The sequence below is a fragment of the Apostichopus japonicus genome, chromosome 16 (assembly GCF_037975245.1).
Source record: "Apostichopus japonicus isolate 1M-3 chromosome 16, ASM3797524v1, whole genome shotgun sequence".
Taxonomy (NCBI): domain Eukaryota; kingdom Metazoa; phylum Echinodermata; class Holothuroidea; order Aspidochirotida; family Stichopodidae; genus Apostichopus; species Apostichopus japonicus.
The window spans coordinates 15,300,744-15,323,455 of NC_092576.1; the positions used below are offsets into that span (position 1 = coordinate 15,300,744).

Genomic DNA, 22,712 nt, shown 5'->3' on the forward strand with positions numbered 1-22,712 from the left:
CAATACGGATATTGCGGGTAACTGGCGAATTGTTCACACGTAAATCAATCCGCCCAAATTGTTGGAAGGTGATCTTAAGTGCACGGTAATTATAAATCGTAGACATAATTTAGTACCCTGGAAAATACAAGGAAATAGAATGGGGGATGAAGACAGATTCCCAACAGGGTTCTGCCATATTGTGTAATATAGAGTTAATATATATAATATATACAGTATATATTTAATATATATAGTTAATATATATATATTAATATACACACATATATACATATATAATATATATTCAATATAATATATTCAATATATACAGCACAATATATGCAATATATTTATATAAAATATATAATATACATTATATGTATACAATATATACAGCATATATAATATATATTGCATACATATAATAACGATATTCCATCTGATGATACCATCTCACTCCTATAGAAAGCAATAGAAAGATTCAAATTATGTCTTGACACTGGGTTTCAAAATGGAGGAGGTTGAAGCAAAATCCCACATAGGTGGGTCTAGCTGGTTCTCACGCAGAAAAGTTCTTTAAAAGTCTTACGTGTGAAATGGTGCATGAATTCCAATAAATATTGAGACTATATAATAATGGGCCTTAATCATACAAGGTATTGCTAATAACTGATTTTAAGTTTGGAAGGAGCTTTGAAAGGAGGATACACACCTCCCCCCCCCCTCACCCTCCCCTAGGCCTGGCCATGAACCTCTAGAAAGATTGTCTTGTCTTATCTTTATGATTCATGCTAATTTAAGTGGTTGCATGGTATGTACAGTTTATGCTTTTGAGTTGACAATCGTCTATTACACCAATGTGCGGGTTGTCTGTGACATTAAATCATAATGTATAACGTATTATCTTAATAACAATATATTATCTACTTATAATAATATATTATCTACTTATAACAATTTATTATTTACTTATAATAATATATTATCTACTTATAACAATATATTATCTACTTATAATAATATATGATCTACTTATATATTGATATATAGACAGGTGGTTTGAAGCTAAACAATTGCCAAATTATCTTATTCTTTGATATAAGCATTGGTTGCCCATTTCACCCTCCATTCTGCAACTATAACCTACATTTTGTGGCCCCCATTTCTGTTGATGGCACCCTTAGCTCAACCAATGCCATCCCTAGCTCTATGGTCTCTACCAATGTCATTCGCCAGGTCTACCAGTGTCAGCCCTCACCCTGGATGTCACCTCTCTCCCAATGTCATCCTACTTCCACTGTCACCCAATTTCTCAGTGTCATCCCTACTCCCAATACTACTCTCTCCCAAACTCACCATTACCCTAATGTCACACATATCCCAAACTCACCCTTACCCTAGCTTCACACCTATCCCAAACTCACCTTTACCCTAACATCACACCTACCCCAAGCTCACCCTTACCTTAATGTCACACCTATCCTACACTCACCCTTACCCTAATGTCACAGCTATCCCAAACTCAGCCTAACCTAATGTCACACCTATCCCAAACTCACCCTTACCCTAACTTCACACCTATCCCAAGCTCACCCTTACCTTAATGTCACACCTATCCTACACTCACCCTTACCCTAATGTCACACCTATCCCAAACTCAACCTTACCCTAATGTCACACCTATCCCAAACTCACCCTTACCTTAATGTCACACCTATCCCAAACTCACCCTTATCCTAACGTCACACCTATCCCAAACTCACCCTTACCCTAACTTCACACCTATCCCAAGCTCACCCTTATCCTAACGTCACACCTATCCCAAACTCACCCTTACCCTAATGTCACACATATCCCAAACTCACCCTTACCCTAATGTCACACCTATCCCAAACTCACTCTTACCCTAACTTCACACCTATCCCAAGCTCACCCTTACCCTAATGTCACACATATCCCAAACTCACCCTTACCCTAATGTCACACCTATCCCAAGCTCACCCTTACCTTAATGTCACACCTATCCCAAACTCACCCTCAAGTCACACCCATCCCAAAGTCACTCTTACAATGTCACACCTATCCCAAACTCATCCTTACCCTAATGTCACACCTATCCCAAACTCACCCTTACCCTAACATCACACCTATCCCAAACTCACCCTTACCCTAATGTCACACCTATCCCAAAATCATCTTTACCCTGAACATCACACCTATCCTGTACCCACCCTTGCCCTTAACATCACACATATCCCAAACTCACCCTTTCTTCACACCTTTCCCAAGCTCACCCGAACCCTTAAGTCACACCTATCCTAAAACCCACCCTTACCCTAATGCCACACCTATCCCAAACTCACCCTCAAGTCACACCCATCCTAAAGTCACTCTTACCTCTTGGGAGGGGATTTGGGGACAAAGGATCTAGGGATGTAGGAGCTAACTTTACTCACCTGACCATGCATGTATACAAAGAATATGCTAGATTTGCTTAACATCAGTATGGATTTTTACCATACACCTAGCGACCACCAATATACACACATACTATATACTAAGGTTTCATGATATCATGCTAATAAAATAATACAGCACATAATTTTAGCTTAAGTCAACACCGATTCTCTTGTTCTGTGGCAGTCTCTCTGTGTGCCTCTGGAAGCAAGAGAAACCGTTGATACAACCATGCATATATCCCCATCTGACCATAAATGTATCAAAAACTTATGCTAGACTTCCTTAACATTATCATGATCAACAATTATCTCCTATTAACAACACGCAGACCATTAGCTATTAAATGCTAGAAGACAACACACACGACACAAATTTTCATAAATCCATGTAATGAGAGAGGGGCGAGGTACAGGGGAGGGACGGGGAAGAGACGGGGGAGGGGGGAGGGGGAGAGCAGAAATAGGCTCAACTACAGTAGGCCAGCTTAAAAGCACTACATTTTCTTTAACAGATTCTTGGCCATTACTTCAGCATAGCCAAATAACTCCACATATTTCTTACTTCTGAGATATCAACATGGGAGTTTGCAAAATCGTAAGAAGACTAACAAATACATGTTGCACTTTTCATGGCAGGAGATATTACCATGGCAACAAGAAATGCAACAATGTACGTAAGACCTACGGTACGTACATAATACATGACAACATTATTTGACGACATTCTGTTACAATATACAAGTTTGTCAGATTGTAACGAATAATTAATAGCAACAAAAACGAAAATATCGAATGGGGGAAAGAAAAAAAATTGAATAAAATTTTCAAGCCAGAGAGATAACGAATGAAACGATAGACAAAAAGGGGCGTTTTTTTTTTTCCTTCTTTATTATTATTTTTTCTTAATGACATGTTGTGACTATCCAAATAACACAGCGAAATAAAAAAGCTCAAAATGAGAAGAACGAAAGAAAAAAAAAATATAAATATGTATTGTCATGATTTTAGTTAATAAAGACCCTTACTGACATAACTGCTAGATATTTTAATAATAAAAAAAAAGAAAAAAAGTTGAAAAAGAGCAAAAGGAAAAAGTCTTAATAAAGTCGAAATATTTTGGACAGAGAATGCCAGTTCATTATTACTATTAATTAAAAAGTACAGTATAGAGAAGGTGGGTGGTCCTAAAGATTATATCTCCTTAATTAGATTAACGAGATTAATGAGAGGCGGGAAGATCATTTCCAAAAGTTGGATTTTGTCCACAAGAGGAGCAGCATTACTTGAAATCATGTTTAAACTAAAGTTACAACTTTCACATGCTACTTAACATAGCCTGAATTATGTATCGATAATTCACATGCTATTAAATATCTACCTGAACTGTGTATTGTTAATTCACTCGTAATCAAATGCTACCTGAACTATATTTCGATAATTCACATAGTATTTAAAACTATCTGAACTATGTATTGATAATTCACGTGCTTTGAAAAAGGTGCCTCAGACCATGTACTTATTTTTCACATGCTATTAATGGTTACTAAACTTCTCTCACTGGTACAGTAGATAAACTGTAAGGAAATCAGAAATTTTTCTCTTTTTTTGCCTCTTAATTTCATACACGATTCCATTTTTTTAAGGCTATGTTTAAGTCAAATAAAATGGTTTGATTTTTGGGATATGTATTTAATTATCCAAGGGGAGGGGGGGGGGAGCAAACATGATATGTTGATCTTCAGAAAGTTGAGTAGAGATGCAAAGTTAGGTACTTTATTTATGATTTTTTTTTAGAGAAAAAAGGGTGTTTTCAAGCAAAATAGCAACATGTTAGAGTTTTAGTAACAAAAAAAAAACTGGATTGCACATGTAGGGAGGAACTATGCAAATTCATTGTTTTATTTTCATTAAATTTAGCTGCATTGCATATTGGCTTTGAAGCAATTAACTGGAAGCATCCAAGTATTAAGAAAAAAGAAGAAGAAGAAGAAGTAATTACCAAAATTGAGAAAAAAGGTGGAGAGAAACCAAAATTTGGATCAATTGATGGCCATAACCATATCACATGAAGATGCTAGAAAAATTGATCGGATCCACTATAAAAAAAAACAACTTGAACACCACTGGAAGACGCTAACTTCTTTCATAGAAAACCAAAATCAATACGACAATGTTAAGGGAAAAATTGATCCAAATTTGTAACAGTGTTTTTAATAACTTTTACTTCTGATTATACGGCGAAACGATCTGTAAATATTTAGCAAAATTAAGAACGAGATACAGTGAAAAAATGAAGAAAAATATGTGTGTGGTCGACCCAAGATTAACAAACTGGTTAGAGACTTCGTTAAAAGAAATTTTGAACATTGTTTAGAATGATTTAAACACTAGACTGATTTGAAATAGTAACAAATTCTCTTTGCTTCATTATTATCAAACATAAAATGCATTTTATGATAATAACAACATGACAAAGAAACCAATTTTATTTTCTTACAGGAATTCATGACAACAATTATTTGTAAGCCTAAAACCACATTAAGAAATCATACACAAAGTAGATTATACTTAACATGATCTGCTTAAGGGGGAAAAAAAACCCTTTTGGAAGATCAACTTTTAACAGGAGGCTGTTTGAGCAAAGAAAACCGAAACGAATTATTATTCACGGTATTAGGTTTGATAGAAATCAGATTCTTGTACGTACAGTAGCACAAAACTTCCTAGAAGTTTGTTCCGAAATTTCAAGCGAATTAATTTCTTCTCCGTTCCAGTTGCGATCTACTCAGAATTTTAAACATTACTACAGGCCAGTCACATACACTGACTGGAGGACAATTAAGCGAACACATTTCATAAATTTGAATTCCAAAGCGTACATACATTGAATTCACTTTTGTGAGTTGATATTTTGTCCAATTTTTATCAATTTATCAATTTTAAAGAACCTAAGAAATTCTGACGCTAACATGATAACTCTGAAAATCCTTGAAGAAATTGAAAGCATATTTCTGACTTTTTTTCTCAAAATGCCCCTATATTAAATCTATCAACCTCAGTAGAGCACAAAAAAAGTTTTAAAAAATAACGGAAGAATGCCGTAGACGAATGTGACACGTACACATAAGTACAATAATCAGCCCTTTGGTTCCAAACGATGAGTTTAATATCACTTAATACTTACTTCATACTTATGAGAAAGAAACCCCACAAGCATTGTATCGTTTAAATAAATGACATTTTTAACCTCAACATTTTACGAATTATCGTCAGCTGACATGTACGAGTTGGAATTGATCATTTTTCGCAACCATGATTTTCTGTAGCAAATTTAACCGAGTACTGCACCCTATACAGTGATGTTATAATATGTATGCATAAAATAACAAACAATCTTAGTCAACGACCACTCTTGGGTGTTTGGATCTGCTATACAGACTTATCTTCACACACCGAACCCTAAGTTTTGTGCAATCGGAATGGAAAGTCGATATGTGCGTAATCGATTAATATTCATGAGTGCAAAGTTATATCAAAATTAGCCACTGTACATGTGAATGAAAGCACACAAATAAAATCAATTTACATTTTGGTTTCATTTATGAACAATTGTTCTTAGTGTGAGGCAAGAATGATTCATAATTTTTTTGGGAGAAAAACTACGCATTATCATTGATCTAATTCTTTGGTTCAGGCTTGACTAGTGATCGTCTTCGCTGAATTTTTGCTTGTAAAAATTAAGTGATTCACAAACTGTTGTTGATGTAATTAATGCACTGGAGTTTTATTTATCCTTCCAATCACATTCAAAACTATTTAAAGACAGATATTAAACTAGACCGAGAAAAGAAAGCTATACACACTATGTCTATTCCCTTGGTTCATTTTTTTCATGTGTGCCTTCTTGTCAGGTGAAAACACATGCATACATACATACATATATACATATATATAGTACTGCCATAACAAATGCATGGTAGGATGTAATATTGACATGTACTGAAGAGTGCAGCCTATACTTTATACAGAACTATAACCTCAGGATTTTAGAGGAAGAACTACAGTAACAAACAGCACTGAGGTATCACTTGTAAAAGTTGTATTAACTTTGAAGGTAAATGTTAATGCTTTTATGTTGTTGCTAAGCAACCTTCAGTCTACCTGACTATGGTTCATTTGTTATCTGTGTGTGTATCCTGAAACAGTGAGTGGTGATACACAGTGAGTCATAGCAGTTTTAAAAGCCTACATCTTTTGGGTATTTTTTATTGGTGTATGTTTACATTCTAAGGATTGAGCTAGGTCAAGAGGTCATACCTTTGACAACTTGAGGTGTTCAAGGACAAAGCAGGTGGTAGAGGAATGTGGGGAATTTGGTTTGTCAAATCAGCCTGCTTACATGTCTCTTCGATATGAGGGCATGTGCATATACGCTACAATATCACTGGGAAACCATTAGCACAGGCAAGAGGTTCTAAAACAGCCTCCTCATCTTTATAGCCTACTGCAGTGCAGATCAAAGTTGAGCAAATGTTTTGACAAATCTGCTGATTCTCTTTCTTCTTCCAAATTTTGTTTCTAATCTTCTTGCTTTTTTTACAAAGTTTGTTAGGTAAAATGTATCCAAAGTTCTTTTTTGCAACAAATGAAAATGCTATAGATACAACAAGAAGCTAAATTAATGAACAGTTTTAAGTAAATTCAGAAACTTTTGGTGGCTAATATTCTTTCGGAAACAATACCACTAAAAATCCTATAACCGGCACTCTTAATTCAGTTATTTTTGCACATTTTGGGGGGGAGGAGGATGGTGTGAAAATCAGTCTGAAAATTTTCCGAAGAGATTATTAATTAAAACAGAATCCAGAGTTTTCGGAATGCGACCATTTTGAAAACAAATATTGATCATAGTCTTACAGTAAAAGATTTTTTTCTTTTTTTTTTGAAACAGAAAAATATTGCATTTCACAGAACGACATGTTTACAAAAGATCATTATTCCCATTCGTATATATGCCATTATTATACCAACAATTTACTGTACATAGTCTAACAATGGTCTGTAATATTTATTGTTTTTAAAACACCCTGACATTCATTTCAATCACCAGAGGAATTAAATTACAAGCATGTACACAAACAAACAGTTGAACTTTGCAAATTTTATGAAGCTTTTTTGAGTTTAATTCTTCCAAACGTGATACCGTTTAAACTTGGCAAGAACAAAAGAAGAATAAACGAAACCAAAAAAATTCAATATCGCTTAATAATGTTACATCATGAACCCTGAGAGCATAAACCAAATGGACTCTTTCATGAATATGCATTTCTTGTTGAGGACACAGAAATGGAGGTAAAACATACTTGTTAATACAATACTACATAAAGTACCTAGACATATTGATCACAAAATAAGCCAGTAATTAACATATTAATGCATATGGATTTTTAATAACCTGTTAGTTAGCTACATAATGCAAAGCTAATTGCAAGGTCAACACATACCAATGGTTTGACTTTTTAATACCAACTGTATTGCCTACTATTGTAACATACAGTATACATGATATGATAAAGTAATGTCCACCCCCGAGTGAAAATACTGCGTGGGTGCCAAAACAAAAAATAAGAAAAAAACAAACAAAGGCAATGTTCTTAGTTAATGAGTAAAATTAACATAACTATATATAATATATTGCATATTCATGAGATGATATCAAGCTCAAGAAAGTAACAGAAGATGGGGGGTGGGGAATGGGGTGGGGAGATGGGGTGGGGAGATGGGATGCTTGATATGTTAAGTGCAGTTTAAGAGGGTTGAACTGGACAACTTTTAAGTGAGAGCTTGGAAAATGTTGGCGATAAATTTTAGATTTACATTTTTTGGGGGGGGTGTAGGGGGGGGTATAAATGTGCTGTTACTTCCTTGGCTGACCTATTCAAGAAAGGGACAGCCCCTCCTATAAAAAACCAAAAAAAAATATGAGAAGAATAAAGCAAAATATATGTTGGTTTTTATAAAAGTATGAATGCTCTTGTGATGTAAAGTAAACATTTGAAATAACAACAACAGGCAACAAGCGTGTATGAAGAGTATTATGTCATAGGATTGATGGGATCAATCCATTATCCTTGTGGGGGAAGGAGAAAATGATATTTGAGAACTTGCAGGATTGGATGGTACCATGCATTAATGAGAAGGGGGGGGGATGAAAGGAACAGGTATGGTTGTTATATAACACATTCATTACTACTTCCTTAAAATCACTGCTGTTTCTAAATATATCCCCCAAAAAACAACTATTTTCACCTATTTTAGTAATTTTCTTCAGCCAGCAATAATTTCAGTTTACCAACAAAATTTTTCTCCTACCACCTGACACAAATTAAGAATTCCGCTTTCAATATAATTGATATTTTTGATAGTAGTCCAGACACTCTGATTGATTAAAGCCTGCCTTGGTTTAAAACCCTGTTCTTCCGTGACCTAAAAACTGGTATAGAAAAGTCGTTCTTTCAATGTTAAGTTAAATTCAGCCTCTGCTAACACCAGACCCTGTTCAGTCAGTCCTAATTATATGGTTTCACTCACTATGGAAAATAAACTGTGGGCTTTTAATATCATCATGCACCAGTATGAAGTACACATCTGTTAGCGATCATAACTATCAAATGCAGATGCTAGCAAATATTCCAATAATGTGTTGTTAATGTCACTTTGACATGACCTTCAACAATTCCCATAAATCTTGGACTTTTTCAAAGCAATTTTTTGGGGGTATTTTTATTTATTTGTCCTTGTTGTTGTATTGTGTTTTATGTAACTCAACATCATTCCAAGGCTTGTTAAAGTGCAGAAACATTAATTGAATGCACTACTACTATTTAATTATCTAGGATTTCGTGGTCAAAACCTCAAACAACATTCACATAGGCGGCAAACTATACACCAGCTGAATCGTATAGTTCAGTACAAACGAGGTAACTTGGTGACTTCTTTAAAAGTTTCTTAAGTGTTTCACGGTGGACTAAAATTTCTACTGAGTTGTGAGAAAAAACAATTATAATCTTAATTCAGTACGACAACAAACTCCATTTTTTTTTTAACTAAAATATCCTTGGTGTGAATTCGTGATTGGCAACCGAAAGGACGTTAATCCAAATGCTTATGTTACGAGAACTTTATCATCTTTTACAAGAGCATTCATACTTTTTTCTTTACGAGCGAGAAAAAAAAAAAAAAATACATTGGATTATTTCGGGGACCACGCATCGGGTTGGTAACACAGAGGGTCTCACTATAAGGCTAGCAATCTTCTCCTCCCCAGAACTTTCTCTGGCCCAAATTTCACCAAATGATTTTTATATCAAATGTTGCCTTAACTGCTATTGTTGACAGCTGTGTGGAATGAAAATATGATATACGGTAATAAAGAGCTGAGACATATAGGAACGGATGGACATACATATAGTAAACATACATACATACATATATAGAGTATATATAGCAAGATGACGCAAGTTGGAAGAGGTGAGCGTGAGAGAGGGTGGGGTGAGAGGAGAGGGTGGTGGGGTGAGAGGAGAGGGGAGTGGGATGAGAGGAGAGGGGGTGGGGTGGGGTGAGAGGAGAGGGGGTGGGGTGAGAGGAGAGGGGAGGGGAGGGAAAGTAAGATTACATAAATTGACATCAGCTTTAAATACTACACGAGTTCTAACCCTTACCAGGAGCAAACTGCACGATCAACGATAACAAACAAATTTTCACCAAATTTTAGTTCTTTACTAAATTTCTTTCGATTCAAGATTATTGAAACATTTTCAAATTGTTTGATATAGTTAATTTGTTAGGGTAATGACTTATCAATGGGAGATATCCACTATTGAAGGATTTCATATTAAGACCAAGATGGAGAATATGATTATGTTACTGTAGTAATGAATAGTGTCTGTATCCATCAACAAGGGACTAGTCCCATCAACAAAGGGATTAGTCCCATCAATACAACAATCGTTTGGGGTGGCATGTGTGATCTTTGCCGTGACATGTGTCACTTTTAAGTAATTGAAAGTTATGACCTTTGTTTTGGCATTTTTTTCAAACACATTTAGAGTGACTCTTTTGTTATTTTGTTTTTTTTTTAAGGGGGAGGGGATATGTGTGACTCATTCAGATGACACTGTGTGATATTTTCAGTGAAGATTTTAACATTTGGAATGACACTTTGTAAACCTTTAGGGTGACACGTGTGACTTTTGGGGATGACAATTCTAAGTTTTGGCATGCTGAACTTTTGGTGGTGATATTTTTGAATTTTTTTTTTGAGGGGACACATATTGTTTTTATTTGACACTTGAGAGGACATGTTTGTTATGATGTGACTATTGTGTCACATACACCTGTGCTTTTTGTTGACAAAAGGAGACAGATGAAGTTACACATGTATGTGGATTTTGGCAGACACTTGTGACTTTCTTCTAGACACAACACCAGTCTGCAATTAACATACTGTCTCGCCTTACACATAAATTGATACACGATTCCAACACTTAGCATTGCAAGTACTGTTATTGTGTTAGTGTCTATAGATACTATCAGGGTGATTGCTATACTCAAAACTATCACTTTTAATCACCTGTAATCGCCATGGGAACAAGAGTGCAACAAAATTAAAATTAGAAGGAATTTGACGTCCACGACGCTATGACTCAGCGATCCACCACCTTGAGTCACAGACTCGTTTAGTCACACGTGCACACAACTTGGGACGTTGTCATTGTTATTGGCCTGAGTTGCATGAATTATAACACTTAAGGGCTAGTATTCATATATACTTAACACAGTTTTCAAAGTACTTCAAGCCACGAAGCAAACTTTACTGTAACGTAATTAAGAAAGTCAAATGTGGTTTAATATTGCTGTTAGCAAATCAATGCATTTTGAATATTTTAATATCTGTCATATGTTTTTGGTTGACACAGTTTAGAACATCTCCAAAATATTTAAAGGATCAAGCAATGATAAATTTATTGATCATAGTTTTGTCAGTCACATGTACAAACATTTTCCATATCTATAAGGATGTCAAGCAGTTTATATAATATCGATGGGGGTTTGCAATTTGATCTCTCATGCTTTCTGATGCTTTCTTATGCTTTCTCATGCTTCTCATGCTTTCTTACTGTATGCTTTCTGTGTGTATTGAAGTTATACACTTTGCAAAACAAGAATTTGCTGGTCTCTTCCAAGTTGTAAAATTTGTTTGTGCCACCGAATCAGGGAAGACAATAGTGTCGCAACGATATGCAGATTTCCATATCAAAGACAAAATCCACTTTTTTTTCTCAAAACGATATCGTGATATATATCGGCAAAATATGAAATCCTATTGGCAGTGCAGTATGTGCTCTGGTTGGTCGGTTACTGTATATTGATGATGGTTTCGATATTTGTTTTTTTTTATCCTCTCGATTTTTTTACACAATAGCTCAGATGGACCTTTATATTTTGACTAACTTCAGCATTCTGGATTTATAATTATTTATTAATTATATTAATTAACTATATTATTCATTAATTATTTATAATTACTATAGTTTGTGAATGTACTAGTAGGTGATCAGCAATTGGCAGTTTCCGATTATATCACACTCGGTCAAATACTAATTTTTTATGCGATTTGGAGAGATTTTCAAACGATGTCTTACGATTAAAGTTTGTATCGCGATATTTAAATGATATGGTAATATCGTTGCAACAAGACTAGTAGACAAACACGTTTGTCCTTCATTTGGATATAAACAGAAGGGTAAACGACCGAGAGAGTAACTGCATGGAGCATTCTGTTATGAAACACTCAAAATATGAAATGTGCCAATATTATTCAAGACCAATATCAGTAAATTTGAAAATGGGATCTAGTTCCCCTTTCCAGTTTTGAAAAGAGGAACTACTGCATACTGTTTGGTTTAAGTCAGTCAGGATGTTATTATTGGATGCAGTGCAACGACGCTAGATGCAAATCACTCTATAGATTTGTTGGGTCTATCGCACGATACCTAAATTTACTTAAACGTACCGAATCCTTTAAAGAGCTGCAGCTTCTCAATTCATTTGTGAAAATACGAGAAAAAAAAATAATAATTCAATAATTTATATTCGACCTGATCATCAAGTGACACTTCCAACATCGTGTGAAATATTTTTGGCAGTCAACTAAGTGTGACTTTTAGAGCAATAAAACTGTGGACCTGCCTCCCCCCCCCCCACCCTATCCCCTTTTCCTCTTCGCCACACATAAGTCACATACAGACATACATGTTCATAAATAGACACACACACGGAAAAATCACCAGAAAAATTCTCCGCTCTTCACGACTTCGACGTCCTGCGCACATTTTATCTCCCTCCTTTAATTATCTTTCACTTTCGTTGACCTCACTGATAGACTATCTATTGTTTAGAGGTCAAACCAACACCATGAGGATGACCTTTTATCGCAATTCACGGCTTCAATGACTTCCTGAAATCAGGAACATTTCATTCACTTCAACCTTCATCAAACTCTGCCTATCCTGAGTTTTTCCCCTGTGTGTTTGTATTTCAACCAGCAGTAGGTGTTACCTGTATCACACACAGTGCACCCACACACACACAAACATACAATACTGTACACACACACAGACATACACACATACAGACATATAGACCTTATAGCCAAATGGATGTACACATTAAACACAGCATACTGTACATTCCTCAATCTCCATCAGCATGTTATTCAACAACAGTTGCTTTACTTAGCTACGGACCCCTATGTTGTCCACTTTTACAGTTCCCCGAAGTGTGAATATGTGTTATAGTGCAATGTATTACAATGTATTGCAATGTAATGTATTTGTAGTTGTACTGCACTGTAATGTAAATATACTGCACTGTAGGTAATGTAATGTATTTGTATTGCACTGTAATGTAATGTATTTGTAATGCACTGTTATATAATATTAATGTACTGCACTGTAATGTAATGTAAAATTGTACTGCATTGTAATGTAAATGTACTGCACTGTAATGTCATGTAATTGTAATGCATTGTAATGTATTTGTATTGTATTGCAATGTATTGTATTGTAAAATAACTGAAATTATCCCATCGAGTGTACATCTTTTTCATGTTGTATTAATTTCTCGCAAACTCACTAATCAATAAATGCAGATATTGATTATGAATAGAGATTTTCCCTCACCCTTTACAATATCAATCAATTTCATTAATAATAGATTCACACACTTCAAAGTCTTTCTCCACACACACACACACGCACGCACACACACTATGTGTATTCTGACCTTCAGTGAACATCATAAATCACACTCCTCTATCCTACCGGCCTAACCCACTCCTCTGGATATTAACATTTAACACAACGGAATAAACAAACTGCACCAAATACCAACAAAAAACCCATGAGTGAAGAAGCTGCAACTGCTTAAAGAGTTTTCCTGAGCTCACCACATCATGGCATATCTCGCCCCATCTGCCACTCAAAACTACACCCCACTGCACCCTCCCAAACCCCCAAAACCCATCCATCCTAACACAATGTTAACCCCCCTCCTCCCCCCAACACTATCTTAATCCCTCCCCTACCTTATTTTTGTGCTCACTTTATTTTATTGCTTTACTTTTTTTATCTGTTCTTTAAAGAGAATTGCATCTTGGTTTTTTAAATTTTATTTTGGGCAGTGCTAAAAGTGATTTTGTTTCAACTGCATATGTATGATGCATTTTATTATTGTGATCTGCTATTACTGTGCATAGAGAGTATTGTTCACACGTATGTATATATATCAATATATATAAATATGTATAAATATATATATATATATATATATATATATATTTTATATAAACAGTGAAAGGAAAACGTTTGCAAGCTAGCCTGGGGTGCAAGTTGTTTGGCAAAAAGGATTTGTAGAGCATGTATAGAGTTGTAATTTAAAAAGAAACCATCAAATTGCGGGCAGGCTTATTTATGGGATTGTTTCAGACAGCTCGCTATTTAGTGACCATTTTAAACTGGCTATTTCAAACTAGCTAGACGGGCAAACTATAAATATATATAAACTAAATATATATTTATACATAAACTTTACAATACATTTAGATTGCGATTCTCTTTCAAGACACTGCGCGAGAAGAGAAGGATAAAAAATAACAAGAAAATATATAGATACAAGAGATCTAAGCAAATAGTCGAGAAATGATGGAATCGGGAGAAAGGAATGATAAGGAAGAATGAAATGCAGATAAAAAGGAGAAGAAAAGTAGGAATTGAATGCACGGCACTCATGGTGATTGGTTGGATCGAGCTAATTGGGTACTATTACGAGCAGGGTCGGATCGTGCAAGAAAAGAAGGAGGAACGATAGAGAAAAAAATAAAACATGAAGTAGCACTCTTCTCCTCATAAGACCTTCCTAATCCTTAGAGCCACTGAGCATTTACCTACTGTACGAAGATTCGGTTTCATCGAATCAAGAAATTTAGAAATATTTATTAATAATCCTCATTGGAATACCACCTACTGTATCTTTTGTATTCTTAATTTTGCTACCCATTCTCTTTTGCAATGAGCACATTTTTTTTATTGGATTCACTATACTGTAGACAGCTTATTTATAGTTTTATTCTTCTTTTTCTGCCATTTGATTATATACAAGCATGCTAAAAGTAAAAGCTGTAAATTGCCTCCATTTTGGGGACATTCCAGTATTGATTTGAAAGTTTATGAAAGAACTATACTAAAGTTTCCCAAAATCACCAACATTGTCAAAGAAATTTGGATAAGCCAGTCTTTGGATTTGATCAAATAAATTCCCTTGGTGATTAAACTGCACTTAGTCTGAGAGTTACATGGGAAAAGAGCAGGTTTTAATTGGTGCAACTACTAATGGCTAGAATGTACTGTACTTCAGTGGCTGGCATATTTTATTTGTGGCTATAATGCATATTTTGGCATCAAGAAAACTGATAAACTTTGGTATGTACACTGTCTCTATGACAACCAAAATGATTTCTGAGTCATGGGTGCATGAGAGCGTGAAAGAATGAATTGATTTTTTTTTTCTGGTAACATCATTAGATCTATTGCTACATATATCAAACTGTCAAACATTTAGCCTAAAGGTTAGACTAAGTTTTAACTTTGGAATTGTCTAACTATCAGACATCTAGCCTAAAGGTTAAGCTAAAGTTTAAACTTTCGAACTGTCTAACTGTCAAACATTTAACCTAAAGGTTAGGCTAAGTTTTAACTTTCAATTTTCGCACAAGCTTCATTCCATAGCGACACGTTTTACACCTTGCGACCTTTGACCGTCTACAATCACACATTAACTAGACTCACCAAAATTTTACCAAATGATAGAAATAAATGTTTTTGTCAAGAATGAATCAAACATTTCCCCCTCCCTCTTCAATAATACTGATCTGTCTAACAAATGACTGATTGCTTTCCCAAGACCCACTCCCCCATTATACAAGACACTCTTTACCCTTTGAGGATGCATAAATGAAAAATATTAAAATCTTGCACATATTTTTTTCTGCAAATTCCATTTCATACAAATCTCTAGCAACACCTGAGACCCTAAATATTGCACAGTCTATTTCACCCGTTTCTGAAGTAAAGGAGAAGCACCATAGAGAGGTTCATAAACCTCACCCCATCTTAATATCCTCACTACCTCTCAACACATCCCTTCTAGCCCCAATATTTAATAAACCCCTTTCACCCTCACATGTTTCCTCACCCACTCCCCCAGATCCTTAAACCCTACCTTAACCATCTAAAAACAATGTCCTTCACCATAAAATTTATTATCAAAAAATATTTTAGATACACACATGATACTCATTCAGGTATCATGCTAATGTTTCTATTCTAGTTCATATATTCATATATTCAAATCCCCTACCCATCCGCCACCCCCTCCCTCCCATTACCTATTCTTCCCCTACTCCTATATTCCTTCCTTTCCTACCTGACCCTACCAAGCCCCCCAACCCTCCCCCCCCCTTCTCCCTTCTCACAACCATATTTTGAAAACCAACCTTTCAGACGCAATCAATCATTTTAGCAGTTTTACGGTAAACCCTTTAAAATGTTTAATTGTTCAAGTACAGAATAGCCTTCTCTTGCACCCATGTATCTGTTGCCTAAACCCCCATTATCTACCCTCCCCACACCCCCATGTCAAATTACCATCTACCATTGAAGTAGAATATTAAGAAAAATACTCTCATGGCGCCCAACATGGTGTAAAAGCACCGAGAAAAGTTGAAAAACGACACACCCGTAAAAATTGACGTAAAAACAAAAGCATGCATACATTGATATGGAAACAGAAATTTTGAGACAAAACCCTAAACATTGAATCATTTTTATTTTTATTTTTGTTTACAACCAAACTCCAGTATATTTAAAAAAATGTGTTTTTGGTTATATTTTGTCAGTAACCTTTTTATTTGATAAACTCAGAAAATAACAAAGATTATATTTTTAGTAAGTATAGTGTGTCTTGTATGTACATCACAGACAGCAGGATTTTTTTGTTATTTTATTTTTTTACAACTTTTGACCACTAACATATCAAGAAAATTTGGCCTCAACTAATAACAATAATAATAATAAGAGAAGATATAACAATATGATTAAATAGATATATGAATTTAATAAATATAATGCCAAGTACCATATACAGTTAAATTGCACTCTCTGAACAAACCATTCATCAAATTCGAAGGAATAATACCGATATTTATAAAAAATCTCTTTAAAGGGCAATATTGCGTATTATCTGGAATTTTTAGCATTCCATTATCACTTGCATATCAGCAACTTGCAATTGATGAACGGGAGATTACTGGGATAGAATTTTTACTCAGTGAACCCTAATTAACAATTAGCCTGTTTCGATGAAAATTTGGCCATTTTGTTCTCCAAAACAATTATGCATGCAAACAACACCTCTCTCATTTCATATTTTAAATTCAACCAATCAAATCATCTCCATCACGTGACGTCAGACAATATTAACATATGCTCCTGTTTGGCTCCTATTATGAGTACATTGATGTACTAAATATACTAGATAGCAGATTAATCGTGCATTTGGCCTTTGGTATAATCCACAGTATGTAGCAAAACTAGGCTAGGCTACAGAACGTTAACATGTCGTTAAACTTGACCAATCAGTGTCCAAGACTCTACTGTAAGTATTGTCTGTCACATCCGAAACAGATGTGACATGTCAACGAGCTTGGGTTTCTTCCTTTAAAACTGTGATGATTTTAGTCACGATTTCTTTGTTTCAATTTCAAATTTTGTTAAGTCTCGTTTTACACTTTTAAATTTCGAACTGGAAAGCCGGTATTAAGTGTTGCTAAATAAACAGATTTTCCAACGCAATATTGCCCTTTCAAAGAAGTATTGCACACAACATACACGACAAGGATATTTCAGCAAGTTAGCAGATTTTGCAAATTGTGCGTTAGAAAAATAATGCCACTTTTTATCATTTATCTCCAACTTTCTTTTTTTTATATTTTATTCTTTGTCCTCCTACTTTTTCTTTTCAAAAGACAAACATGCAAAAACTTTCAAAAAGGATGTAAAACATTCACAATTGCAAATCGAAATCAGAATTGAACGTGCGAAAATTTGAAGAGAGAGAAAGGAAAGAAGCAAGCCGAGTGTTTCCCTCTTCAACATCAAAATAATTTAAAAGAACGGACACGCACAAAACCGAAACAGAAAGGAATGAATAACGCACGAGTAGATTGCACGCTGCCCGATCGAGGAAAAAGATCGTAGAACATGCAGGAAAAAAATTAACAAAAAAAAAAATTCCAAAAGAAATTGGCGCGGGAGGGGTGGGATACGAAACGACCGAAATCGACCGATAAAGATGGAGTAATAAACTTGGGTGGTAGTCAGAACTTTCTAAGGATGGGGTCGCAAAATAAAATACTTTAAAAAGAAATACCAATCGATCGATCGATGGATCAATCGATTGGAATCTTTGTGGAAGTGAGAGAAATGTAGGTCAAACTACCTGACGATCCGCTTCTGAGATTGTTTGCTGAAAAGTCGTAGTTGCCGTGCAGCTTGAACCTCTGTTTGAAGTGGGGCTTGCAAAACGTCACAGAATTTAGCTGGGCAAAGGTGCCAAGACTGTGAGAAAATGAGAGATATACTGTTATATAATCCTTCAGTTAGAAGTTTGAATTTTGGTAAGACTGGTGCTATAGTGTAACTTACTGTATGTGGGTAATGGGATTTTAAGGTCTTAGGGAAAAAAATTAGTTAAAATTTCAACAAAAAAAACATAGATTTGGTTTGAATGTAATCGGGTTCAAATTTACAAAATTTATGGATGTAAAGTGAGAGTAGCTACAAATCATGTCACAAAATCTTCTCAAAGTATTCAAAAGAACTTCCACATAAGAGGACAACAGCACTGGAGGATAAAAGTGCAGCCCTTCCCTCTCACCTCTGACATTCACACTATCTTCTCCTAACCCCACCTACACCAAGCTCTCCCCCCCCCCACCCTCCACCACCAACACCTACCTCCCTTTTTGCTTCCAAACTCCGGCTAAGATTATAAAAAAAAATTGAGCTTTAAGAAATATACGTTTTGCTCAACGTTTTGAAAAACTATGATCTTGCTGTTCATGTGCAAATATTGCTAAACATCCACCACACTTTATGTAGCAATTTGCACACTTTGTATTGCACTTTGCACGGCACTGCAATGCACTTTGCATGGCATTGCACTTTGCATTGCACTAATTTGCTATGCAAAATGACCTCTTTTTCTCTAATCTGTTTAAATAAACATTTTCTACCAAAATAAAATGCTTTGTTCTTTATTCAATATTTTGAGAAATGAAAGAAGAAACAAAAAGGCGTTCAAAATACTTACTTCAAAACTTTCTTGCACTCTGCACATCGGAAGCAAGTTTTGTGATAGCTTCTACCGTCCGCCGCTATTTTGTCCATCGGGTAAACCCGTTTCTCACAGACGTGGCATTTATTGGAACTATCAGTACTGCTCTGGCCCTGAATATGATGAAGAGAAAAGGAGAAGGAAGAAAAAAGAAAAGATTGGACAAACTTTTCATGACCGTAATTATAACAATCAAATCCAGAAAAATAGACAAACTACAATAAAAGGATAAATTTGGGTAGAAAAATACAGGCAGACTCGACAAAGGTTAAAAACACTGTATCTTCCAGGGATGAGCCTGAAAATCACAGAATTTTGCAAAAAAAATTACGGTATAGGCTCCAGTTTGCGTATGCTACAGTGTGAAAGGATATTTTTTGTCCCCGGGGTAGAAAAGAAATCACGGATATTCTGTGAATTCGCAGAAAGACTCATGCCTGATCTTCGCAAGGCTTGCAAAGATGAGAAACAGATTGCTGTAATGAATTTTGGGGTCAAATTATTCGACACGACAAAGTCAGACGGTTAATATTAGTTCAAGAGAGATGTTATAGTCTTCCAAACACTGACATTCAACGGTTGCAAAACTGATTCCCATTCAGTATGGTTTTGTCTGTAACACACAGTTTCAACTCTAGCGGAGGATTAACCTCCTGTACAGTCATGCCAAACTGTGTATGTTTTATCGATCAAATTCAAAAAAAGTAGTAGTCCACATATGACATACTTTGACTCAGTGTTAATTATACAAGTCAAGACAAGAATGGACCATATAAAGGATACAAGTTTGGTCTCGATACGTCGGTCACGGTCAAAGATGGTCCAAAAAATGTGAGTGCTGTGTTACGTTTCTTATATGTGAGGTGTATATATAAATAGATTTTCAATTTTCAAGATTTATACACCCCCTCAAAATATAATAATTTACTAAAATCACTGGAATGCTCCTTAAAGGGTTTACGTGATGGCAATGATGATTACATGGGCCCAAATATCAGTGCAGGCCTAAACTATATTAAATTCAAAGGGGCATCCTTATTGCTTTATTTATCAATTCTAATCTAACTCGACCAAAACTTGTTCTATTTAACTTCACATTTACACTAAAACAGAGCTGTAACCTTTGGACAGCATTTACCACCATTTGTCTGTGACAAATTTATGACCCATTGTTAACTTCATCTGCACCCATTGTTAACTAGATCTGCACCCATTGTTAACTTCATCTGCACCCATTGTTAACTAGATCTGCACCCATTGTTAACTTCATCTAACCCATTGTTAACTAAATCTAACCCATTGTTAATTTCATCTGTGCCATACAACATTTGATGTTGTACAGTAATATTGAGCTATTTGTGTTTTTGAATTGTATGAATTCAGTATTCGCTGAAAACAACTCCTTGCCTGGACTGATTACGACTGACTGCCAAGCTCTCCACCGAGACACAAAATTGGACTTTTTGTTTTGAGTTATCCTTTATCCAGGTTTCACACAATCGATAAAAATCAATTCATATCTAATATAGCTATCATTCACACACAGCAGTTAGCTAACCTGGTGGATACTTGGAATGAAAACAGGAAATTAATACAAATTACGACCCAGTGGGAGCCTACGTTTTGGCGCTTCCTGTAAAAGTTTTTTTTTTTTTTTTTTCTTTCTTCTTCTTCCTTTTCAGTTTTAACAATAGTTTGGATTCATAACTCATAGCGCGTTGAGCATCCCCGATACTTTGTCAAAACTCCCTTCACAGGAAATCGAAAGAAGTAGAGCAATGTTGATACAGGAAATTAGCACACCTAGTATTAGTTATTTTGATGAGGTTGTACTGTACCGTAGGGGTATCGGGTTAAGAGCGTGGCTTTCACTGTGAGTATTACACACAGTCACAAACTGTAAGATGTATGTACAAACAGTAGGTTTCCACCTTTGCCCGAGTTAACAGCCCTTTTCCAGCGGTTACAGTTGATCGCTAAATCATAATATTTTCTCTAGGTCAAAACCGCATCCTCATATCATGTCGTTTAACAAAGATACAGTACCAAGCTTCTTTTTTTTTTAAATTTTGATATTTTTGTGAATCATTGAATCTGGCAAACATGCAGCAGGGGTGAATGAATTCATCCCACCAAAACTGAGCTGAAAATGTTTCAAATTACTTTTCTTTATAATATATATACATGTGTGTGTGTATGTATGTATCTATATTCAGCTCTCTGAATACAGGGGCAAAGTAATTCTACCAAAACAAAAGTTGATTTAAGAAAAGAAAATACACAAATCCTTCATACTGTACCTATATCATAATCATATGAATGTAATTAATGTATATATTGCACACTCTCCATTTCAGGCTATTTCCTCCTCAAGGATAAATACACCTGAACAATAGAAATTTTTCGAGGACATGGTGACTTGGAACTCCTTTGTTTCAAGTCATCGGTGAGAATACACAACATGTGCACACAGGTGTGCTTTACATTCAGACCGAGGACCCCATTGTATTTTCCATTGTTCAATCCACATAACCTAACCTTAACAACACCCCATAACAATAGAATTCTTTCGAGAAAATGTTGATTCTTTAGAAATCACCTCCGAGGACCTGGAATTCTTTTGTTCAAGTCCTCAAACAGAATACAAACATGTGCACACACAACGCACACACACACACATCTCCATAACATCACAGTCAAAGATGTCCTCCATGACTCATCACCTCCAACTGGATCATAACATTCTTTGTAGGCTCTCATTTCCTGGTCAAATTTCTCTGTTTTTCAAAAGGAGTACACAACTAAAGAAGATGTGGGTTTTCTTTATCTCATACAGTATATATATACTTGTCAATTCTTGTCAATTCACACCTAACAAACAGAAGACAAACATTGGATGGGGGAACAGAGGAAAGCTGATGTAAGTTTTCCTTGTTTAAAGGAACAACTCAAAGGTGATGAAACATGGACAGACTTGTGTTCGAAGTAAACTGACAAGTTTCAAAGCTGGTGATCAATGATGCTATTATATGGAAGAATTCTACCTTGTGATCATTTGATCACAAGTAGCTACAGTACACAGGTTGACAATAAGGCAGTCATAACCACATACAGTACATGAGGGCGTTGTGGTCAAGTGGTTAAGGCAGTGGACTTGTGATCTAAGGATTACAGGTTAGAGCCCTGGCCAGATCATTGCGTTGTGTCCTTGGGCAAGGCACTTTATCTCCATTGCCTCTCTTCACCCAGGTGTATAAA

The 22,712-nt window shown here is 35.5% G+C and overlaps 1 protein-coding gene across 4 annotated transcripts in view; it reads right to left on the reverse strand.

Moving 5' to 3' along the window:
- The window catches only part of LOC139983171 (uncharacterized), an 86,341-nt gene that overhangs the window by 21,345 nt on the left and 42,284 nt on the right, over nucleotides 1-22,712 (reverse strand). For 2 of the 4 annotated variants that reach the window (XM_071996550.1, XM_071996549.1), the window contains 2 exons: nucleotides 19,431-19,567; nucleotides 18,558-18,676 (listed from right to left, as the gene is read on the reverse strand). The exons of 1 other annotated variant lie outside the window; for it this stretch is intronic. In XM_071996550.1, the coding sequence (XP_071852651.1) occupies nucleotides 18,558-18,676; nucleotides 19,431-19,567 (256 nt within the window). Of the gene's footprint in view, nucleotides 1-7,240; nucleotides 9,840-18,557; nucleotides 18,677-19,430; nucleotides 19,568-22,712 lie in introns of those variants that run through there. One more of the 4 variants, XM_071996552.1, reaches the window with a different exon arrangement.